This window comes from Schistocerca gregaria, chromosome 4 (genome assembly GCF_023897955.1).
Source record: "Schistocerca gregaria isolate iqSchGreg1 chromosome 4, iqSchGreg1.2, whole genome shotgun sequence".
Classification (NCBI taxonomy): domain Eukaryota; kingdom Metazoa; phylum Arthropoda; class Insecta; order Orthoptera; family Acrididae; genus Schistocerca; species Schistocerca gregaria.
The window spans coordinates 761,887,826-761,910,942 of record NC_064923.1 but is presented as its reverse complement, the minus strand read 5'-3'; the positions used below and the strand labels follow the sequence as shown (position 1 = coordinate 761,910,942).

Below are 23,117 nucleotides of genomic sequence, written 5' to 3'. Positions count from 1 at the left end.
AAACAAATACCAGAACTTTAATATCATGGCAAATTATGATTGTCCTCATTAAAATGCCTGGTACAGCACTTAGCTGTTACTGGCTGATATACTCTGGTAGTTGCCACATTCACAAACAACTGTCACTGACACCAGTTGATAGTCTGTTTTCATTATAAGGCACAACAATGTCCCACTAATCCTCCATTGCTTACTTCACTGCATCCTATTAGATGGACTGAATGGTGAGAAGTTGTGGAAAGTAGTCTAATGGGTAGAACCATTGCTTTTAGTACAATTTCAAACAAATGAGTTCTGAGGCTCATAGCTGATGCTCTGTGTGCAGCCTTGCTCCTGATTTGTGCTGTGGTCACTGTCCTGTCAGTAATGGTTGATCATCTGACACCATTGTCCAGGCACTGCAGTAGTGCTGCCAATTAGAAACAGATTGAGACTGTGCAACTCCCATAGACAATCCACACAAACACTGATAATACACAGCAGATATATTACTGAAGTTTAGTTAACTGCACAACGTGATGCTTGTTAATGCTACCTGAAATGTTTTCAGTATTTCTAATCTAGCATGTTTTTCAAAACAAATGACCACTTTTTCGGCAAGTTAGCACAAGCAAGCACAACAATTGTTGTGGGTTCATTGTTTTAATAGTTTGTACATGGTCATTTTCAGTCTAGAATATGGCACTTTGAATCATTACCTTTATTGCCCTCTACTGGTTCCTCTTGGAAGTATAGGTTTTCTTTGTCATATCTTGACCTGTTGATATGTCATCTACTTTATCATGGTATCAATATTTGATTCCTGAGGTATGTGCTACTAGGGCCATGTTGCACTGTGGACGGTTAAGTCAAAATAAGCTGTTGGGGTCTGTTAGAGGTGAAGTAAGGTGTTAGCTCTTATGTTCAACATAATTGTGACTCTGATAGCAGAATTCTCAACACTGAACTTTATTAACAGTGTTTGCACTTGAAGACCTCAGCTCTAGTTTCTTTCCATTACTGCACACTCAATAATTGCATGAACCTACCAGAAATTTTGTGTTATAATTTTATTCAGTGTATTTTTCAGTATTATATCAAAGAGTTTGAGTTTGAGTATGATATGGCTTGATGTTGTATGGGTGACAGAGAGCAGAGGTAATCAGGCCCAGTTCCCACTGCTTGTTGCAGAGACATAATGTTACTCTGAGGTGCTGGCAGCTGGCTCACTCCCTGCTGGTACCCCTCTCTCATTCCTCCCTGCAGCATACCCTTCCATAATGACAAACCTTGTTTCATTTCCACACCGCATTTGTCCAGTGCCAGGGGCCAGCATCAGGTGACTCCCTGATACTCCCTCCACACTGCTGACTCATAAAATTGCTGTCACAGTTGTGTGGATGAAGCAGTTTTCCTTTCTCTACTTTGCCTCTCCCTGTAGCACACCGTAGAGACAGCTCGGGTGATGCCGCTGGATGGAGCAGCTCATGCATACCCCATTCTCCCACATTCCAGTGAACCATGCTGTCTCTCTCCACTCCTTCCTTTCCTGTGTGCTTGTTTGCACAATGTTGGGGCCAGCCAGCTTGGGCCCATAGCCAGCGCCGTACCAAGGCATAGGCAGAGATACGTTGCTCTGTGGCCAAGTTGATTGTGCACCCCTGGCAGAATTGTCAAAGCTGTGCCCCTGAGAAAAACTATTTTTCTGCAATTTTTCTACACAGATGCAGGAAATTTTTAATTCCAGAATGAGATTTTCACTCTGCAGCGGAGTGTGCACTGATATGTAACTTCCCGGCAGATTAAAACTGTGTGCCCAACCGAGACTCGAACTCGGGACCTTTGCCTTTTGCGGGCAAGTGCTCTACCATCTGACCTACCAAAGCACGACTCACGCCCGGTACTCACAGCTTTACTTCTGCCAGTACCTCGTCTCCTACCTTCCAAACTGTACAGAAGCTCTCCTGCGAACCTTGAAGAACAAGCACTCCTGAAAGAAAGGATACTGCGGAGACATGTCTTAGCCACAGCCAGGGGAATGTTTCCAGAATGAGATTTTCACTCTGCAGTGGAGTGTGCACTGATATGAAACTTCCTGGCAGATTAAAACTGTGTGCCCGACCGAGACTCGAATTCGGGACCTTTGCCTTTTGCGGGCAAGTGTTCCACCATCTGAGCTACCGAAGCACGACTCACACCCAGTCCTCAAAGCTTTACTTCTACCAGTATCTCGTCTCCTACTTCCAAACTTTACAGAAGCTCTCCTGCGAACCTTGCAAAACTAGCACTCCTGAAAGAAAGGATACTGCAGAGACATGGCTTAGCCACAGTCTGGGAGATGTTTCCAGAATGAAATTTTCACTCTGCAGCTTTGGTAGCTCAGACTCACTCCCAGTCCTCACACCTACTGGCAGAAGTAAAGCTTTGAGGACCGGGCATGAGTCGTGCTTCAGTAGCTCAGATGGTAGAGCACTTGCTCGCGAAAGGCAAAGGTCCCAATTTCGAGTCTCGGTCTGGCACACAGTGTTAATCTGCCAGGAAGTTTCAAATTTTTAATTAATGAAAAATGCAATGCTACTGAAAAAATTACATAAGTGGGCTATGTAGATGAACAATATTGAACACAATTGTAGTAAATAAACTGCAAATTTTACGAACTTTCTAAAAGAACTGAAAGTAAAACAAAATTTCTGTCTTATTGTATGTAGCAGCTACTGGACCTTGATTTTATCACTATGTAGAATAAAGAACAGATTTTTATCTGCTCCTATAAAGTTTTAACAGTTTGTGAATCATTATCAGGAAATAAAAGAAAAAGGGACATAATTAAGTGTTGAGAACACAATCCTTCCAAAAAAACTGTATTCTTGTTATAATTTTACTTTCCATTTCCATGCTTTGATCACAGAATCACAGAAAACTCATTGTTAATGTCACTGAAGTCAAACTTTGCAGCTGTGTCATATTCCATTGACAAGATCGCTGAATTTGGCAGCTGCTTTACCTGTAATTGACCATAAGTAGTTTTTTTTTTTAATTTTTTTATAATTTCCTCTCACGTTCCTCTCACAAATAATGTGAGGGAACAAGGACTGTCTAAAAGTTTCCATATGAGCCTTAATTTCTTGTATCTTATCTTCGTGGCCCTTATGTGAAATGTATATTGGTGGCAGTAGAACCATTCTGCAGTTGGTCTCGCATTGTGGAAAGAGAACTGTCTTCCTTCTAGGAATTCCCATTTGGGTTCACAAAGCATCTCCATAATACTTGTGTGCTGATCAAATGTACTGGTAACAAATTTAGCAGCCCACCTCTGAATTGCTTTGATGCCTTCTTTTAACCTGTCCTGGTGGGAATTGTACAGTACTCAAGAATGGGCCGGACTAACAGTCCCATCTCCTTCATGTATGATGTACTCCCTGCATGCAGTTTGTTTTTCCTCAGTACATTGGTATCTACCAGCAGGGCAATGCAGTGTATGTGTGTGATTTGAAAAGTATCAAGATGAGTTTATTGTACTCCCCTTGCCATCAAACTCCCCCTATATAAACCCAATCGAGAATCTGTGGGGCCATCTCTGTTGTGCTGTTTGTGCCATGAATCCTTAGCCGAGAATCCGAGCACAGCTGTCCGAGTCACTGTAGTCAGCACAGCTCCACATCCCTGTAGGTACCTTCCAGAGCCTCACTGACAGTCTTCCTGCATGTCTCTCAGCAGTCTGTGCTCCAAAGGTGCTTATTTAGGCTTTAGACAGGTGATTGCATTAATGTGACTGGGCAGTGTAGTCTTAGCAGTGTCTGTGACACCTTCAAGGCCAGTGAGACATTTACATCACTGCACAAAAGGAGCTTGTAATTTAATTTGAGTCTCTAATATGAGAATCTGTTGTAAATATTACTTGCTGTTAATATTAATGAGAAAAATTTGTGCTTCCTTTAACTTTTGTCTTTTATAAAAAAAAATACAGCATCATGCTCAAAGCAAAAGATTTTAAAAATAATTCTTCTTTTTTTTCAGCATGAACAGAAACTGGTGGCTAACATTTATTGCAGTTTTAGCCTTAACGACATGGACACGATTTTACAAAGTTACAGAGCCAGATCATGTTTGGTAAGCTGTTACTTCCATTTATCAGTGTGCATGTTAGGCTATTGGTGTCCCTATGTGTATGCGTATGGACCTGTCATTACAGCTATTAACTATGAATATATTGAATGATATACATCCAAGCCTGTGAGACATCATTGCTTGTAATGCCTGACAAAATCATTAAGTTATTGATTGAACTGTTGTGTCGTTGGTTCCAGTCTAAGGACTGGTTTGTGGCAACGGTCCACACTCATCTATCATGTGCAAGTCTCTTCATCTCTGAATAACTATTTCAACCTAAATCCATTTGAACTTGCTTACTGTATTCAGGCTTTGTTCTCCCTCTACAATTTTTACCACATGTTTCCCTCACTTATCATGCTGACATTTATTTGATGCCTCAGGTACCTCTTGTCAACTGATTCCACCTTTTCCCTGAGTTGTGCCATGACTTTGTTTTTTCCCCAGTGTGATTCAGTACCTCCTAATTAGTTATTTAATTTATTCATATAGTCTTCAGCATTTTTCTGTAGTCCCTCTATAAGTATCTATTCTCTTCTTGTCTGAACAGTTTGTCATACATGTATCACTTCAATACAGGGTTACACTCCATATAAATTCCTTTGTATGTTTAATTTTTGTATTGAAAAAAAAATGCTTAAAAACCATCACCTACATTTCTGTAATCATGTGTGGACATGCATTCAAGGGCAACAGGGAATGAAGGAATAAGCCCTGGGAAAATAAAAACTAAATAACTTTGCTGTGAAACAAAACAGTAACCAAAATAAAGGCAATCTGTATAGAAGAACACTTCTTTACATTTATGTGAAGTCTGCTGCTTGATAACATTCAATACTGTGTTGCTTCACTCCATACATTGTAATGTGTTTGAAACCTCCTTGGCACATTGTACCCAATGTGGTCAAACTTGTCCCACTCTTAACAACAACCCTCCCTGGTCATTCAGTGTGAAGAGGGTCCATGCAATAATATACTGCAAGTTTCAATTGGTCCCTAGCGCGCTCAATTGGATTCATGTCAGAGATATCAGTGGCCATGCTATTTAATTGATCCCTACCTACTGGAAGAAGTTATTCACTAGGTGGGCCTGGTGTACTCCTGTAGGATCATCTTGAAAGATGAATCTATTAGAGAAATGTTGGCTCTATGCCTGGACAATAAGATGTAGGTTCCTCATGAGAGCTGTCAGACATCTGTATATGACATGTGGCCAATACATGACTGGCCCACCAGTCTGCTGGACTACACATCTTAAATGACATTGGTCACCGACCTCCTCCACATTTGGTGGTCATCAAATGTGAGACAAACCCTGTGCTTTTTGTGAACAGAACTTGATGCCGATGCCATTGATTCAATTCCATTCCACATATGCCCTTGACCACGTTCTTCACACATCAAAATGGTGTGTGGTTTTTACTGTTGTCCATATGAATGTCAAGTGATCAAATTGTTTGTGTGGAGGTAGTTGTGTACTGTATGGCCCAACACAACCCTACCTGTAGGCTCTAAAAAGACAGCCCACAATTTTATTGCATTCACCTTTGGCTGCCTAAAATCATGAATTCTATGTAGCATTAATCAGCTGGTGTTGTTGACTGTGGGTGATTGCTAATGAGACAGACCTTCAATGTTTCATACATTGCAGTAATTATGGAATGTTTGAATGACACAATTGTTGACTTCACTAATGTGGCAAGCAATTTTCTGAGCTGCCAGCCCTTCTTACCATAAAGTGACTGTGCATGCCTGGGCTGGGCTTGAAATAACATTTCAATGCTTTTTGATAGACTGACCAGTGTACAGAATCCACATTGTTCCATTCATGATTGGAGACACACTGGGCTCCACTGATCTGCACTCTTTCCTTCACTAAACAGGTGGCTGTGTGTAGTGATCTTTTTAATTCTGAAGAGCACTAATATGAGGCTCTTGGTCATAAAACTCAAGACTGTCCAAGAGATGAGGAAGATGAAAAACATTTTTAGAAGCTCTTTAGAGTAATTAGCTTATTTAGACACCTAAAAACTCATTTAATATCAGCCACATTGGCGAATCCTGAGATATCAAATATCAGGCCACCCCTCATTTCTTCATCCATGTATCTGTGCTCCATCTGTCAATAGACTGCTAAACACTAGGGAAAACATAGCTATACCTTCATATAGTGTCTTTTAATCTCTATGTCTGTATGTGCATTTCCTTTTTTTTTTAGAGGCCTTCATCTACTTTTTGAAAGTAAAGTTACCAATAAACCAACTTATCCTGTTGAAAATTATATGCTTGATGAGAGGAGCTACAACATGTCTCTATTAGCCTGTAAAATAGAGTTCATTTTTCTTTACCAACTTCGGACACTATTGTATCCATCTTCATAATCTACACAATTCCTTAGCGGTATACTGTGTGATGCAAATTCACTAATTGTGCTGACTGTTGTATCTTTTACTGTACAGTGAAACATAAATGACAATGTGGAAAACCTGATATTTTTTAACAGAAGAAATACTAACCACTACAATAAAGGACAGTAACATGTATTTGTGCAGCATGCTTGGCTTCAAGGTAGCTGATGTGTATCCTGTTATTAGAATAAGTTTTCATAGCCAGCATTTGTCTGGAAAGAGGTATAAAATTCCTAATGATCAGATTTTGTGTCAGGCAAAAATTCCAAACTTATCTGTAATGTCTTGTGGACTGAGGGCATGAGGCACAGTTATTGGTGGTCCACCCATTGGTTGGCAACATTCAGCTTGGTACTGTTTGCAAGAAATATAATATGTGCCAGCACCTGGTTTCACCTTCTTCCTTATCTTTTAACATCATTTTACGTTTACACATCTGATATGATGAACATGCAAATTATGAAAGTTATCTTTAGTTGAATGCCATGGTGCAACAGTGAGTAATATTTAAATAAATTATTTACCAGAATGGTTTTAAAACTTATGAAAACACTTATGCTATGATGCTATATCACCCACTAAAAGGAGGAATAAGAGAAGTTAGGGTGCAGTCCGTTATAAAGTTAGGGAAAGTTTGATATATGTAACACACAAGCTTTTTTGCTTGTGAGATTCATATTGACACCATTAATCAACTCAGTTAACCTTTTATCCTACTTAATTTATTTTGAACACAGGACTTCAATGCTACAGAGTCATTCTATACCTTTAACCTTTTACTTTGTACCCCCCCCCCCCCCCCCTCACTTCCTATTCTTGCCATTCCTGTTTGAGGGAACAGCTTGAAGGTATCTATTTCGATGGGTTGTTACTTGCCTGGTTCTTTCTTAACCAGATCTTCCCCTTAAAATAATGCCACTAAGATATACTCTTTGCATTCTGCCTATTGAAATCTGCAGTGTTACACCGACTACCTGCATGGGAAGTGCCTTGAACTGATAGTCAGTGTAACTCCATCAAAACCCTGGGAGACTCCTTAGTTGCACCCAGTGTGTATTCAGAAGATGATATTCCTCCTTTGATAAAACATCTTTTTGTGGAAGTAGCTGGGCAACATGGTTCCCTACACAGACACTATTTTCTGAGAATTTTGTTTGAATTGAAGAAATGTTGATACAATCTTCAGTTCTGTTTCATATACGGCAGCTTATTTCATTCAAAGTCTGTATGTTGTGATGAGCTGCAGTGCCACTCTGTGAAAAAAGTGTGCCAGTGTGGTGTTTTCCTTCAACAGACTAGCATGTGTCTCATATTTCTGTTCAGAGTGTGAGTATCTTGGTGCCATTGTACAATATTCACACTACAGTGTTAAACAGTAATTTTATGAAAAGGACAGATTGGTACTCACCACAAAGACAGGGCATTGAGTTGTAGCCAGGCACACTGGAAAGATTGTTAAACATTTAAGTGTTTGGGCAAAAGAGATATTCTTTGGAAACATGAAAAACACCACACACACACACACACACACACACACACACACACACACACATACATTTACACAAACACAATCCACAGACAAATGACCATTGTCTCTCGCCTCTGTGGCCTGACTCGGACAGTCAGGAGACAGTGGCCATTTGTGTGTGTGTTGCACTTTGTGGTGTGCGTGTTTTTTTCTATTTGTGGAGAAGGCTATTTTTGTCTGGAAGCTTAAATGTCTTTTCATTGTGCCTGTTTGTGACTCATTGCCTCCTATATGTGGTAAGGAGCTTGATGACCTTAGACGTTCAGTCATAGAGTTAAAAATCTCATAATCAGCAGTAGCATTTATTTAATTAGTCCTTCTAGCTTCCTCCTCAGTCTTCCTTCCAATAATCGCTCAAGGGTTTTAGTATCTGGACACCCCCAAAAACATAAGTTTTTCATATTAAGTGCATTGTGCTGCCACCTACTGCCAGGTACTTGATATCAGTGACCACAATAGTTGTGAGAGAGCAGAATGGGGCACTCCGCGAAACTCTCGGACTTCGAACGTGGTCAGGTGATTGGGTGTCACTTGTGTCATACGTCCGTACGTGAAATTTCCACACTCCTAAACTTCCCTCGGTCCACTGTTTCCAATGTGATAGTGAAGTGGAAACATAAAAAGACACATGTAGCACAAAAGCATACAGGCCGACATCATCTGTTGACTGACAGAGACTGCCGACAGTTGAAGAGAGCTGTAGTATGTGATAGTCAGACATCTATTCAGACCATCACACAGAAATTCCAAACTGCATCTAGATGCACTGCAAGTACTAAGACGATTAGGCAAGAGGTGAGAAAACTTGGATTACATGGTCGAGTGGCTGCTCATAAGCCACACACATCTTGCTGGTAAATTCCAAACGACACATCACTTGGTGTAAGGAGTGTAAACATTGGATGACCGAACAATGGAAAAATGTTGTGTGGAGTGACGAATCATGGTACACAATGTGGCTATCCGATGGCAGAGTGTGGGTGTGGTGAATGCCCGATGAATGTCATCTGCCAGTGTGTGTAGTGCCAACAGTAACATTCAGAGATGATGGTGTTATGGTGTGACTGTGTTTTTCGTGCAGGGGGCTTGCACCCCTTATTGTTTTGCATGACACTATCACAGCACAGGCCTGCATTGATGTTTTAAGCACGTTCTTGTTTCCCACTGTTAAAGAGCAAGTCGGGGATGGCGATTGCATCTTTCAATGCAATTAAGCATCTGTTTGTAATGAACGGCCTGTTGCAGAGCGGTTACATGACTATGACATCCATGTAATGGACTGACCTGCACGTAGTCCACATTGGTACCTCTCCTCAGTGCAGCATTCTGTGAAGAATGGGCTGCTATTCCCCAAGAAACTTTCCAGCACCTTATTGAACATATGCCTGCCAGAGTGGAAGCTGTCATTGAGGCTAATGGTAGGCTAACACCATATTGAATTCCAGCATTACCGATGGAGAGAGCCATGAACTTGTAAGTCATTTTCAGCCAGGCATCCGATACTTTTTACCACTCAGTGTATGTGTGCAATAGGGGTGATCCCCCTGTGCTTATTAGTGGTTCTTACATAATTTTTTATTACTTTTCTGAAATATGGGGATAATTGGACCCTTTCTTCATTCAATGAGGCTCTCTTTCTTTTACCAAATTATTCTAAATAGCCTATAGAGCCACTGTAACTCTAATGTTCCTGCTGCTCATATCATTTCTGTGGCAATCTCATCCAGTAATGCTACTTTAGCATTCATAATCTGTATTACTTCCCCTATTTCTAACATAGATATCTCTTCTTGTACTATTTCTTTACATGCATTTTTGGCTTCTTGATATTTTTGCCAATTTTCAGTACTTTCATTGCATATCTACTTGCTGCAAGACGTTTGGTTCCCTTTACCTCTTACTTTGCCCTATTGCTCCACTAAGTAATCTCCTTTTTTCTTTTTTGTCTCTGATGGTCTTCTGCAGGCATCCACTGAACACTTTATGACCCTATTTTTGAAAAACATACTTCCCTCTTCTGCATTTTTCAGATCATCTTGGAACTTTTCCCTTGATTTCTTTTAACATCAATATGTTTATTTTTCTTTCCTCTTTCTCTGCGTATGATTTTTTCAAGTCTAAATTTGGCTGACATCACTTAATGGTCTTCTTCTAAATCTTCTCTTGGCATTGCAATCTCATCTTCCAGTTACCTATGTTCTTCCTCCACCATCAGAGACCACCCATACCTAGTTACTTTTTGCGAGGTTTTTTTTCTAAACCACATATTGCCAACACGTAAGTCATTTCTTCTGCAAAAGTCTGTTAAAAGATCTCATTTTTCATCCTGGATACTGTAACTAAAGGGGCCAATTATTTCTTCTTTTCCTTTCTCATTTTCCTTGCCTATTAATTCCCATATGTGTATTCAGATTTCCCACTATGATTACTTCTTTGCCATCAATACATCTTTTCTAGCTCTTCGAGTCATTTGTCTACCATACCTGATTGAGGAGCATAGGCCTGTACAAAATCACTTGTTCTACTCTCAGATCCACATCTAACTTTAATTATTATTTCACTAATCTGATCATTTTTTTCCACATATTGAACTGAATCTTCTGTCCATACAACACCACGTCCATTTGTTGCCATTTTGCCTCCACTCCAATATATTCAATATCCTTCCTTCAATTCTTTTTTAAGTTTCCCCTTCCATTTTTTTTGTCTCGCTCATTCCCATCACTGCTGTGTTTCTTCTCTCTATACCCATTCAGTTTCTCTGTCTCACCATCTAAAATTATCACAGTAATGATAGCGACTTTCTTGTTGTATGGTAGCCCATTCCTCACTGGTCCCCCAAGCCCCAGAAACTGTGTATTACTTCTGGTGGATGCCCTGTCATTTTCTGAGGCTTCCGTTCATGCACATTCATGTTATAGGCTGTTTGTACAATGTGTTTGCTACGCTTGAAGGCATTTTACGTCTGCCCCCAAGTTTAAATTAGGCTACCAGAAAAGGTCAGATGCTTTTGTAGCCAGTCCTCTGGAGTACAGACACTGCAGTTCTGCCATCAATGCTGTACAGAAGCCCTCCTTCTATGCCATTCTTTACTCCTTCAACAAAATATGTCTGCTACTGATCAGTGTGATTCTGCTGAATTGTACTTTATTGTTTTGTTCTGTTGTGATTCAGTAGTTCTCAACTGCTGAAACTGCAATATCTTTTCCTTTATTTTCCTTTTCTGTTCCTGTTTCTTTTTTTAGTCAGTCTGCTACAGCATGCATTGTCTTGTGTTAAGCAGAAAACTTCTCCCTTTCTGTTCTGCTCAACTGAAGTGAGCAGCTACATTTGTGATAATTCTTGTATCGCAGTGCATTCATTATGCGACTGCTATCAGCTTGAAGAACTATACAAGCTGCTCATTTCAGCTTTTAAAGTGCATATATCATGCAAAATGCAGGGAGAGATATGAGCTTGTCTTTCAGTATCCTGTTTTCAGACACTCAGTATATTTCAGCACAATTCCCGCTGTCTAGTTTTCCCTTGTTCCTCAAAAGGCAGAACATTTTATACGGTTTTCTTTTGAGAGAGTGTGATATCCTTGCATCCAATGATCATTGTGGCTGATATGCATTGTAGGCTATTGTTATTTTCTTTACTGCATTAGCTATTTTTTATTGACAACATAGAGGTGAGTGAGTATAGAATACTGAACCCCTGTTTTCCAATTGTTTATGTCTGATTTTCACACTACTCTTCAGTTGGTATTGTTTGTTTGGTACTTATACTCTCAAATCTTTCAGTTACATTTGGTTATATATTTTCATCTGTTGCACCTCTTTTATTGTTACTGATGTGATTGATGACTGAAGTTCCTCAGTAGCATCTTAGTCCTGTAGTCTCGTGCTGTAAATTGTTTGGCATTTGTGACTAAATTGTACAATAACAGACACAAGACAATTTAATTTAAGTTGACTTACTTGTGCATTTATTGCTGTCTGTCGATATAAATTAGTGATGATCAGCTTCTCCAATCAATTTCATTTGTATTTTATGAAAGACCGGGTGAGTACATACCTGCTTTGTATTCCATAACAGTGGCAATTTTTACAGGATGTACTTCCATAATGAAGTCGTAACTCGTGTGTCTACGACTGATAAACCTTCACCAAAATTTAATGTACATTTACCAACATTGCTTGGAGTCAGTTAAAAGAGGAGAATCCTTACACAGAGATGCCGATCAGGTGAATGCTAACATCTTACTGCCGACTTTATGAATAATAATGGGCCTTGTTGTTGTTGTGGTCTTCAGTCCTGAAACTGGTTTGATGCAGCTCTCCATGCTACTCTATCCTGTGCAAGCTTCTTCATCTCCCAGTACCTACTGCAACCTACATCCTTCTGAATCTGTTTAGTGTAGTCATCTCTTGGTCTCCCTCTACGATTTTTACCCTCCACGCTGCCCTCCAATACTAAATTGGTGATCCCTTGATGCCTCAGAACATGTCCTACCAACCGATCCCTTCTTCTGGTCAAGTTGTGCCACAAACTTCTCTTCTCCCCAATCCGATTCAATGCTTCCTCATTAGTTATGTGATCTACCCATTTAATCTTCAGAATTCTTCTGTAGCACTACATTTCGAAAGCTTCTATTCTCTTCTTTTCGAAACTATTTATCGTCCATGATTCACTTCCATACATGGCTACACTCCATACAAATACTTACAGAAATGACTTCCTGACACTTAACTCTATACTCGATGTTAACAAACTTCTATTCTTTAGCAACACTTTCCTTGCCATTGCCAGTCTACATTTTATATCCTCTCTACTTCGACCATCATCAGTTATTTTGCTCCCCAAATAGCAAAACTCCTTTACTACTTTAAGTGTCTCACTTCCTAATCTAATTCCCTCAGCATCACCCGACTTTATTCGACTACATTCCATTATCCTCATTTTGCTTCTGTTGATGGTCATCTTATATCCTCCTTTCAAGACACTATCCATTCCGTTCAACTGCTCTTCCAAGTCCTTTGCTGTCTCTGACAGAATTACGATGTCATCGGCGAACCTCAAAGTTTGTATTTCTTCTCCATGGACTTTAATACCTACTCCGAATTTTTCTTTTGTTTCCTTCACTGCTTGCTCAATATACAGATTGAATAACATCGGGGATAGACTACAGCCCTGTCTCACTCCCTTCCCAACCACTGCTTCCCTTTCATATCCCTCAACTCTTATAACTGCAATTTGGTTTCTGTACAAATTGTAAATAGCCTTTCGCTCCCTGTATTTTACCCCTGCCACCTTCAGAATTTGAAAGAGAGTATTCCAGTCAACATTGCCAAAAGCTTTCTCTAAGTCTACAAATGCTAGAAACGTATGTTTGCCCTTCCTTAATCTAGCTTCTAAGATAAGTAGTAGGGTCAGTATTGCCTCACGTGTTCCAACATTTCTATGGAATCCAAACTGATCTTCCCCGAGGTCGGCTTCTACTAGTTTTTCCATTCGTCTGTAAAGAACTCGCGTTAGTATTTTGCAGCTGTGACTTATTAAACTTATAGTTCGGTAATTTTCACATCTGTCAACACCTGCTTTCTTTGGGATTGGAATTATTATATTCTTCTTGAAGTCTGAGGGTATTTCGCCTGTCTCAAACATCTTGCTCACCAGATGGTAGAGTTTCGTCAGGACTGGCTCTCCCAAGGCCATCAGTAGTTCCAATGGAATGTTGTCTACTCCAGGGGCCTTGTTTCGACGCAGGTTTTTCAGTGCTCTGTCAAACTCTTCATGCAGTATTGTATCTCCCATTTTATCTTCATCTACATCCTCTTCCATTTCCATAATATTGTCCTCAAGTACATCGCCCTTGTATAGACCCTCTATATACTCCTTCCACCTTTCTGCTTTCCCTTCTTTGGTTAGAACTGGGTTTCCATCTGAGCTCTTAATATTCATACAAGTGGTCCTCTTTTCTCCAAAGGTCTCTTTAATTTTCCTGTAGGCAGTATCTATCTTAACCCTAGTGAGATAAACCTCTACATCCTTACATTTGTCCTCTAGCCATCCCTGCTTAGCCATTTTGCACTTCCTGTCAATGTCATTTTTGAGACGTTTGTATTCCTATTTGCCTGCTTCATTTACTGCATTTTTATATTTTCTCCTTTCATCAATTAAATTTAATATTTCTTCTGTTACCCAAGGATTTCTACTAGCCCACGTCTTTTTACCTACTTGATCCTCTGCTGCCTTCACTACTTCATGCCTCAAAGCTACCCATTCTTCTTCTATTGTATTTCTTTCCCCCATTCCTGTCAATTGCTCCCTTATGCTCTCCTTGAAACTCCGTACAACCTCTGGTTCTTTCAACTTATCCAGATCCCATCTCTTTAAATTCCCACCTTTTTGCAGTTTCTTCAGTTTTAATCTACAGGTCATAACCAACAGATTGTGGTCAGAGTCCACATCTGCCCCTGGAAATGTCTTACAATTTAAAACCTGGTTCCTAAATCTCTGTCATACTATTATATAATCTATCTGAAACCTGTCAGTATCTCCAGGCTTCTTCCATGTATACAGCCTTCTTTTATGATTCTTGAACCAAGTGTTACCTATGATTAAGTTGTGCTCTGTGCAAAATTCTACCAGGCGGCTTCCTCTTTCATTTCTTTGCCCCATTCCATATTCACCTACTACGTTTCCTTCTCTCCCTTTTCCTACTACCGAATTCCAGTCACCCATGACTATTAAATTTTCGTCACCCTTCACTATCTGAATAATTTATTTTATTTGATCATACATTTCTTCAATTTCTTCGTCATCTGCAGATCTAGTTGGCAAATAAACTTGTACTACTGTAGTAGATGTGGGCTTCGTATCTCTCTTGGCCACAATAATGCGTTCACTATGTTGTTTGTAGTAGCTTACCCGCACTGCTATTTTCCTATTCATTATTAATCCTACTCCTGCATTACCCCTATTTGATTTTGTGTTTATAACCCTGTAGTCACCTGACCAGAAGTTTTGTTCCTCGTGCCACCGAACTTCACTAATTCCCACTATATCTAACTTTAACCTATCCATTTCCCTTTTTAAATTTTCTAACCTACCTGCCCGATTAAGGGATCTGACATTCTACGCTCCGACCCGTAGAACGCCAGTTTTCTTTCTCCTGATAACGACATCCTCTTGAGTAGTCCCCGCCCGGAGATCCGAATGGGGGACTATTTTACCTCCTGAATATTTTACCCAAGAGGATGCCATCATCATTTAATCATACAGTAAAGCTGCATGCCCTCGGGAAAAATTACGGCTGTAGTTTCCCCTTGATTTCATCCGTTCGCAGTACCAGCACAGCAAGGCCGTTTTGGTTATTGTTACAAGGCCAGATCAGTCAATCATCCAGACTGTTGTCCCTGCAACTACTGAAAAGGCTGCTGCCCCTCTTCAGGGGCCTTAGCATATTTAAATTTAAAAGGTTACAAACCTTGTCATCAAATAATAAACATTCAATACACTTAGGTGTATAAGATAATTTTAGGCTAATTTAGCCACACATCATGAAACAAAGAAAATCGAACAATGGAAAATCCAGGATGGAATGTAACAGTATTTGAATTTATATTATTACAAACAAAACAAAAAAAAAACATTTTACAGCACTTGTTTACAATTATCACATTACTGCACAAAATTTGTACATATATTCACACTATATAATATTATTAATAACATACACACAGTAGGCATCATGAAGGAACGTGGTGGTACGTTGCGACTAAATGTACCCATTAGTCTCGGTTGGGGAAAGTGCAAGGCACGCGGAAGTTGTAGGCAGCGTCCCTGTAAATAGCATGGAACCAGCACAATGTAGCTGGGCCAATAGCCGATCGGGTAGCTGCTCGGGCATGGTCGGCAGCTGGCAGAACCTCCTGTAGGCTATTAGGTGGCAGCTCTGAACTTGCAACTGAGGCACTGCAGCAAGCACACTGGCCTCTGCTGACAGGGCGCGGAACTGAAGGTGCAGGTGTGCCAACTGAGGGTGATGGATAGGTTGTTCATGACAGGCGGTGTTGCTGATGATAATGTAAGCCACATGCGTCACGCGTAAACGAATCTGTAGTGGGTCGGTGACATGAGACAGAAGATGAAGTTGCTGATCCGCAGGCATTTTGACAAACCGCATCTTGACCAACAGTAGGTGCTGACAGTAGCTATTTCCATTTTAACACCAACAACATATCAACCACTGTTCCCTGCGTACAATGATGCAGCTGAAGACTGGGATGCTTATCAAAAATGCCTGTGGCAATACTTCGAGCCATACGGGATAACAAACATAAACTTGTGCAAGCCCTTTTTCAGCCTTGAATTTCACCTTGTGTGTATCAGTTGTGGCAGCTCGCCCCCTTTCAAGAACCTTCAAGTCTTTCTTTCAGTCAGATGTGTGGGCTACTTTCTAACTGTCACTGTAAACAACTCACTTTGTTGCTACTTGTGTGGAATTTTATCACTGCTAAAAGTGGCCAAAACAGTCGTACAGGGCATTACGTGCACTTGCCTGTCATCACAACTTTTTCAAATGTTCATAATGAATCCTATGCAAATCAGATGGTCTGTGAAGCAATCATATGTTTTGCTCCTGATAGAGAACTTCGAGATTGAGCTCTAAAGTGTCAAAATCCTTTGCTTATGGAAGTACTGAACATAGCTCAGTCATTTGAAGTTTCAGAGACTGCAGGTAGAAGCCTGGTTTGCAGTTTCAGAAATCAGTTCCTCTCACCCCTCCCAGCCTTCAGTCAGTTCACAAGGAATGTAGACACTATTGCAGCAGTAAGTCTCAGTGTCATATAGGTCACCATTGTTTGTAACAACAACAATCCATATCACAACAGAGACAGCTTTGTGCTCTGCTGCCTTGATGCCTATACTGCTTCATTCAATACAAATCAACCGTGTGTCCCAAGTGCTGTGCAATGTGTAATAGGTGCCATAAGAAAGGACACATTGCTTCTGTATGTAACTCCTTTCCAAACCAGAGTGAGGATGAAACTAATATGGATACAAACAGTGTGTCGGCAGTGACAGTGTCTCAAAGCAAGTTATATGTTGAAGTGCACATGTTTAACAAACCGCGAGGATGCAGGTGGATATGGGTGCAGCAGCAACATTGGTGAATTCTTCGACCTATGTGGATTTGGGTTCTCCCCCTCTGACTCCAGTGTCTCGGATGCTGGTGAGTTATAAAAAACAACAGATTCCCATTCTTAGACAGTTTTCTGCATATGTGACTTACAAGGCTGTCGTTCATTCATTAACATTCATAGTTGGAGACAATGCTTACACTGAAAATCTGTTTAGTATCGACGCTTTTAAACTGTTTGGTTTCTTCATTGATGATGAAGTGCATTTGGTTTCTTATCGTTTTGTATCAGTGCTTAGATGCTCTCTGTGTCAAATTCTCCTCTCTCTTTTCTCCATCACTGGGTTGTGCAACAAAATTTCAGGTTCATTTTACAATGAAACAGTCTGCCCATCCCTGTTTTTTCTGGTTCGCCCAGTACCAGTAACTTTACTGGATCAAGTATCTATATCTACATCTATACTCTGCAAACACACACGGCAGAGGGTACTTCCCACTGAACACAAGTTATTAGAATTTCTTTCCATTCCATACACTTATAGAGTGCAGGAAGAATGAATGATTGAAAGCCTCTGTGTGTGCAGTAATTATTGTAATCTTATCCCCATGATCCCTATGTGAGTGATATGTAGGGAATTGTCGTATATTCTTAGAATCATCATTTAAAGCTAGTCCTTGAGACTTTGTTAATATAGTATTTGGGCTTGTCAAGAGTTTTCCAGTTCACTTGCTTCAGTATCCCTGTGACACTCTTCCATGGATCAAGCTAACTTGTGACCATTCATTCTGCTCTTCCCTGTAAACGTTCAATATTCACTGTTTGCCCTATTTGGTATGGCCCACACACTTGAGCAATATTCCATAACCGGTCATACAAGTGACTTGTATGTAATCTTCTTTGTAGACTGATGGCACTTCCTCAGTATTTTACTAATAAACTGAAGTTTGCCACCTCCTTTACCCAAGACTGAGCCTATGTGATCATTGCATTTCATATCCCTATAAAGTATTACACCCAGGTATTTGTATGAGTTGGTCAATTCCAACAGTCACTCATTGATATTATAGTCATAGGATACTTTTTTATGCTTCTGAACATTTAAAGCAAGCTGCCAATCTTTTCACCACTTTGAAATCTTACCAAGGTCTGACTGGATATTTATGCAGCTTCTTTCAGATAGTACTTCATTATAGATAACTGCATTATCTGCAAAAAGTCTGAGGTTACTATTAATATTCTCTGCAAGCTCAATGATATAAAACATGAACAGCCAGGGTCCCAACACACTTCCTTGGGGCACACCTGAAGTTATGTCAACATCTGATGATGGTTCTCCAACCAAGATAACATGTTGCATCCTCCCTACCAAAAAGTCCTCAGTCCAGTTACAAATTTCACTAAATAGCCCATATGATTGTACTTTTGAGTCAAATGCTTTGAGTCAAATGCTTTCCGGAAATCAATAAATACTGCATCTACCTGACTGCCTTAATGCAAAGTTTTCATTATGTCATGTGAGAAAGGTGCGAGTTTGGTTTCACATGATTGATGCTTTCGGAATACATGCTGGTTGGCATTGATTTTACCTACAACGCTGATTGAAGAGATACCTCTGTAGTTGTTACAATCTTTTCTGTTTCCATGTTTAAAGATTGGTGTGATTACTGCTTTTGTGTAGTCTGGTGGAATCTGTCCTGACTCCCACACCATTTCAATTATCCTGTGTAGCCATTTAAGACCTGACATTCCACTGTATTTGATGAGTTCCGACTTCCCACCCCAGCTGCTTTATTGCACTGCAATCTATTGACCATTTTCTCCACTTCCTCAAATGTGATCCTATTTCCATCATCATTCCTATCCCATTCCACCTCGAAATCTGAAACATTACTGATCGTATTTTCACCTACATTGAGCAACTTTTCAAAATATTCCCTCCGTCTGCCCAAGGCATCCACAGGATTCGCCAGCAGTTTTCCTGACCTGTCCAAAATACTTGTCATTTCCTTCTTGCCTCCCTTTCGAAGACTGCTAATTACACTCCAGAATGGTTTTCCAGCAGCTTGACCCAATGTCTCCAACCTGTTTCCAAAGTCCTCCCAAAATTTTTTCTTTGATGTTGCAATTATCTGTTTGGCTTTGTTTCTTTCTTCAACATAACTTTCTCTGTCTACCTGAGTCCTAGTATGTAGCCATTTTTGATATGCCTTCTTTTTCCTTTTACAGGCTGCCTTGACTGCGTCATTCCACCAAGCTGTTTGCTTCATCCTACTTTTACACACTACTGTTCTAAGACATTCTTTAGCCACTTCTATTACTGTGTCCCTGTACCTTGTCCATTCCTTTTCCAATGACTGTAATTGACTACATTCAACTAACTGGTACCTTTCTGAGATCGCTGTTATGTACTTGTGCCTGATTTCCTTATCCTGAAGTTTCTCCACTCTTATCCTCCTACATATGGACCTGACCTCCTACACTTTTGACCTCACAATCCCAATTTCACTGCAGATTAAATAATGATCAGTGTCATCAAAGTATCCCCTGAATACAAGTGTGTCCCTCACAGCCTTCCTGAATTCCTGATCTGTTATTATATAGTCAATGACAGATCTTGTTCCCCTGCTTTCCCAAGTATACTGATGAATGTTCTTATGATTAAAAAAAAGGATTTTGTGATTACTAAGCCCATATGGGCACATAAATTCAAGAGTTGTTTCTCGTTCCTGTTGGCCTCCATATCCTCTCCAAATTTACCCATAACCTTTTCATACCCTTCTGTTCGATTTCCAATCCTGGTGTTAAAATCACCCATGAGCAGAACACTGTCCTTGTCCTTTACTCTAACAACTACATCACTGAGTGCCTCATAAAAACTATCCATCTTATCTTGTTCTGTCCCTTCACAATGAGAATATACTGATACAACCCTAATTTTCTTGCTAGACACTGTCAAATCTATCCACATCAGTCGTTCATTTACATACCTTATTGCAACTACGCTGGGTTCCATTTCTTTCCTGATGTAAAGCCCTACACCCCATTGTGCTATTCTTGCTTTGACTCCTGACAGGTAGACCTTGTATTCTCCCACTTCCTCTTCTTTCTCACCCCTTACCCGAATGTCACTAACAGCTAAATCGTCCAACCCCATCTTACTTGAAGCCTCTGCCAGCTCTACCTTCTTCCCAGAGTAGCCCCCATTGATATTAATAGCTCCCCATCTCATTACCATTTGTTTGCCAAGTCGTATCTTAGGAGTCACTGGTTTGTCAGTTAGAGGTGGGACTCCGTCACCTCCAAAGGTCCGAGGTATTTTGCTCTGATTGTTACCAGCATTATATTTAAAGTACCAAGGAAGCAGGTTGCTAGCCTTACTTGCCCCCGAGTCCCATTGGTTTTTACCCCTAACGGCTGAGGGACTAACCAGTGGATTTGGTAGTCTTTGCCGTATGAGCACAAAGGTGACCACGACTCAGAATATGTCCGAGATGCCCAGCCTTATTCCAAAGTAACTGGTATCCCAACTGTCGGGACCACTTACTTGGCCACTCATACATTGCCTGTGGTTCATGAACTAGGACATGACTACAGGAACCCACATCATGAACCACCAACACAAAAACATGTGGCAAAAATTACTAGTTTCCAAAAACATTTTGAGGTTAATTACCGTTGTTAGCAAACTCAAAAACATAGTTAATTTACTGTAAATGTAGATAGTATATAGGGCTACTCCGCTTTAAGAGAAAACTAGATGTAACGTGATATGACGTTAGAATATCTGCTACACAATGTTGATTTACAACAAATTGCTCGTATATTATGCAAAGGATAATGGTAGCTTCTGAAAAGTCTCAAGAACACACATTTATTTGCATTGATTTACAATGAAACTTGGGGGGGTGATGTATTCTTTGGCAGAACTGTGAATCAGAAACACTGATGTATGATGAAATAAGTTACGTATACAAAATACTTGTGCCGGTAACTTATGAAAACATAGTTTTGTAATAATCTGAAAATAATCTATTTCTTCTGTAATTGTACAATAAATTAGAGAACAGTTGTTTTGAATGAGGATAGGTCTACTGTTCTAAACAATTTTAAAAGAGCACAATTATGTTTAAGCCTGTAACTGATGATAACAGTACAAGTTTATCAGGACACTCATAAATGTTAAAAATTTCTGAATATATCATGATACAAATGGGTATTGATAAAATCAATGAAAGATTATCCAGAAGCAGTGTGAACAGTAAAATATCCAAATATATAACTTCAAACCAACACATAAATTTTGTATACACGGTCTCACACAAAAGAAAATTCTAAGTCAGCTTTTATATTTAAATAAATATGCATATAGCACAGATTTTTCACTTAGCTGTTTCTGTGTGCACACTTGTACACTGGCGTACTGGAGAAGAACACTGCAGCGTGGGCTTATATCAGGCAAAATCTCCAAAATTGTGCAGAACCAACAGCACCTGTCTTTTACTTGTTGCAGCTAACAGTGCTAAGAATCAAGTAAAAGAAGAATTAGATTGTTATCAACCCCTGTGATGTTATTCTACCTATTTCTTGCAGTGAATGGTCAACACCACTTGTGACAGTCAAGAAACCTACCTGTAAATTATGCCTGTGTGGTGATTAAAAAAAAAAAAAAACTATTAATGCATACTCAATCATTGGTACCTATCCTTTACTGTACCCTGATGACACTATTAGAAAAATTATTGGGGGTGGGGCTTATTTTTTGAAGATTGATTTGGCATTTGTACATTTACAGTTGCTACTTTATGTGGGATCTAAGCACCTTCTAGTTATCAATACCCCATGTGGGCTTTATAAATATCAGCATTTTTCTTTTGGTGTGACAGGCATACCAGCTTTTTTCAATGCTTTTTAGAGCAACTTATTGCATCAGTTTGAAATATACCGGGATGTAGCAATTAATTATCAAATACTCGTCTTCATTTCTCGACAACCCAGATGCTGCAGTATCTGTAAAAGAATTTGCTAGTTGTCTGCTCCATCAAAATTTGCAACTTGCTGAGTTCTTGACAATGTAGCTGTTGATTTTATGAGACTAAGAGAAATTTCAAGATATTCAAATTAACACGATGTTTTCTTACAGAATTACATATTTATTGCATAAAACTGTAACAAAACTGGCTCACAAAAACTGTCAGAAAACTGACACCCCCATGTCTGATTCGCCACTCCTTATACACATAGAGAGGGCCAGAAAATGTAGACACTCTTTGGTAGTTAATTTCTTTGGAACAAAATGACATATCATTGCAATTTTGTGCGGTAGCATAGTCCACCATTATAGCGTAGTCCACTGTTATCTCAACAGATCTTGGCACGCGTTTTCCAGCAGGGGACACTGTAGCAATAAATGAAGTAAGACTGTCATTTGAGCAACACAAGTAAGAAAAAATGTTAGAGGTACTACAGCAGTGGCATAATGTGTACAGAACTCAGCTGCCAACACATATAACAATTTATCATATTCGGGAAAAATTTGAATTCGATTGTACTGTTGAAGATGTTCATAAGGAAAGGACTGGCTGACCAAAAGCAACATGTCCAGCTTCCATTGCTGCTGTGTTGCAACATTTTACTAGGTCACCTCAAAAACCTGTGAAGCAGGGTGCACGTGAAAGCAGGATAAGCTGATCAAGCGTATGATTAATTCTGAAGGCTGCAAAGTGGAAAGTGTACATTCCAAGATCACTGCACACTGTGAACAAAGATGATGCAGATCGAAGGATGGAGTACTGTGACTGGTTTAAAGGCATGCTTTGCAAGGATGAATGGTTTGGTTGGATTATCTGGGAGAAGGGACTAAACAGCAAGATCGTTGGTACCATAAGATTAGGAAAGAATGGGACAGAAAGCCAGTTGTGCCCTTTCAAAGGAACCATCCCAGCATTTACCTGAAACGATTTA

The 23,117-nt window shown here is 39.9% G+C and overlaps 1 protein-coding gene across 3 annotated transcripts in view; it reads left to right on the top strand.

The window, feature by feature from the left end:
• Positions 1-23,117, top strand: part of LOC126365823 (protein O-mannosyl-transferase 2) — a 184,549-nt gene that overhangs the window by 38,729 nt on the left and 122,703 nt on the right. For all 3 annotated transcript variants that reach the window (XM_050008443.1, XM_050008440.1, XM_050008444.1), the window contains exon 2: positions 3,997-4,089. In XM_050008443.1, coding sequence (XP_049864400.1) covers positions 3,998-4,089 — 92 coding nt within the window. In that variant the 5' untranslated portion in view covers position 3,997. The remainder of the gene's footprint in view (positions 1-3,996; positions 4,090-23,117) is intronic.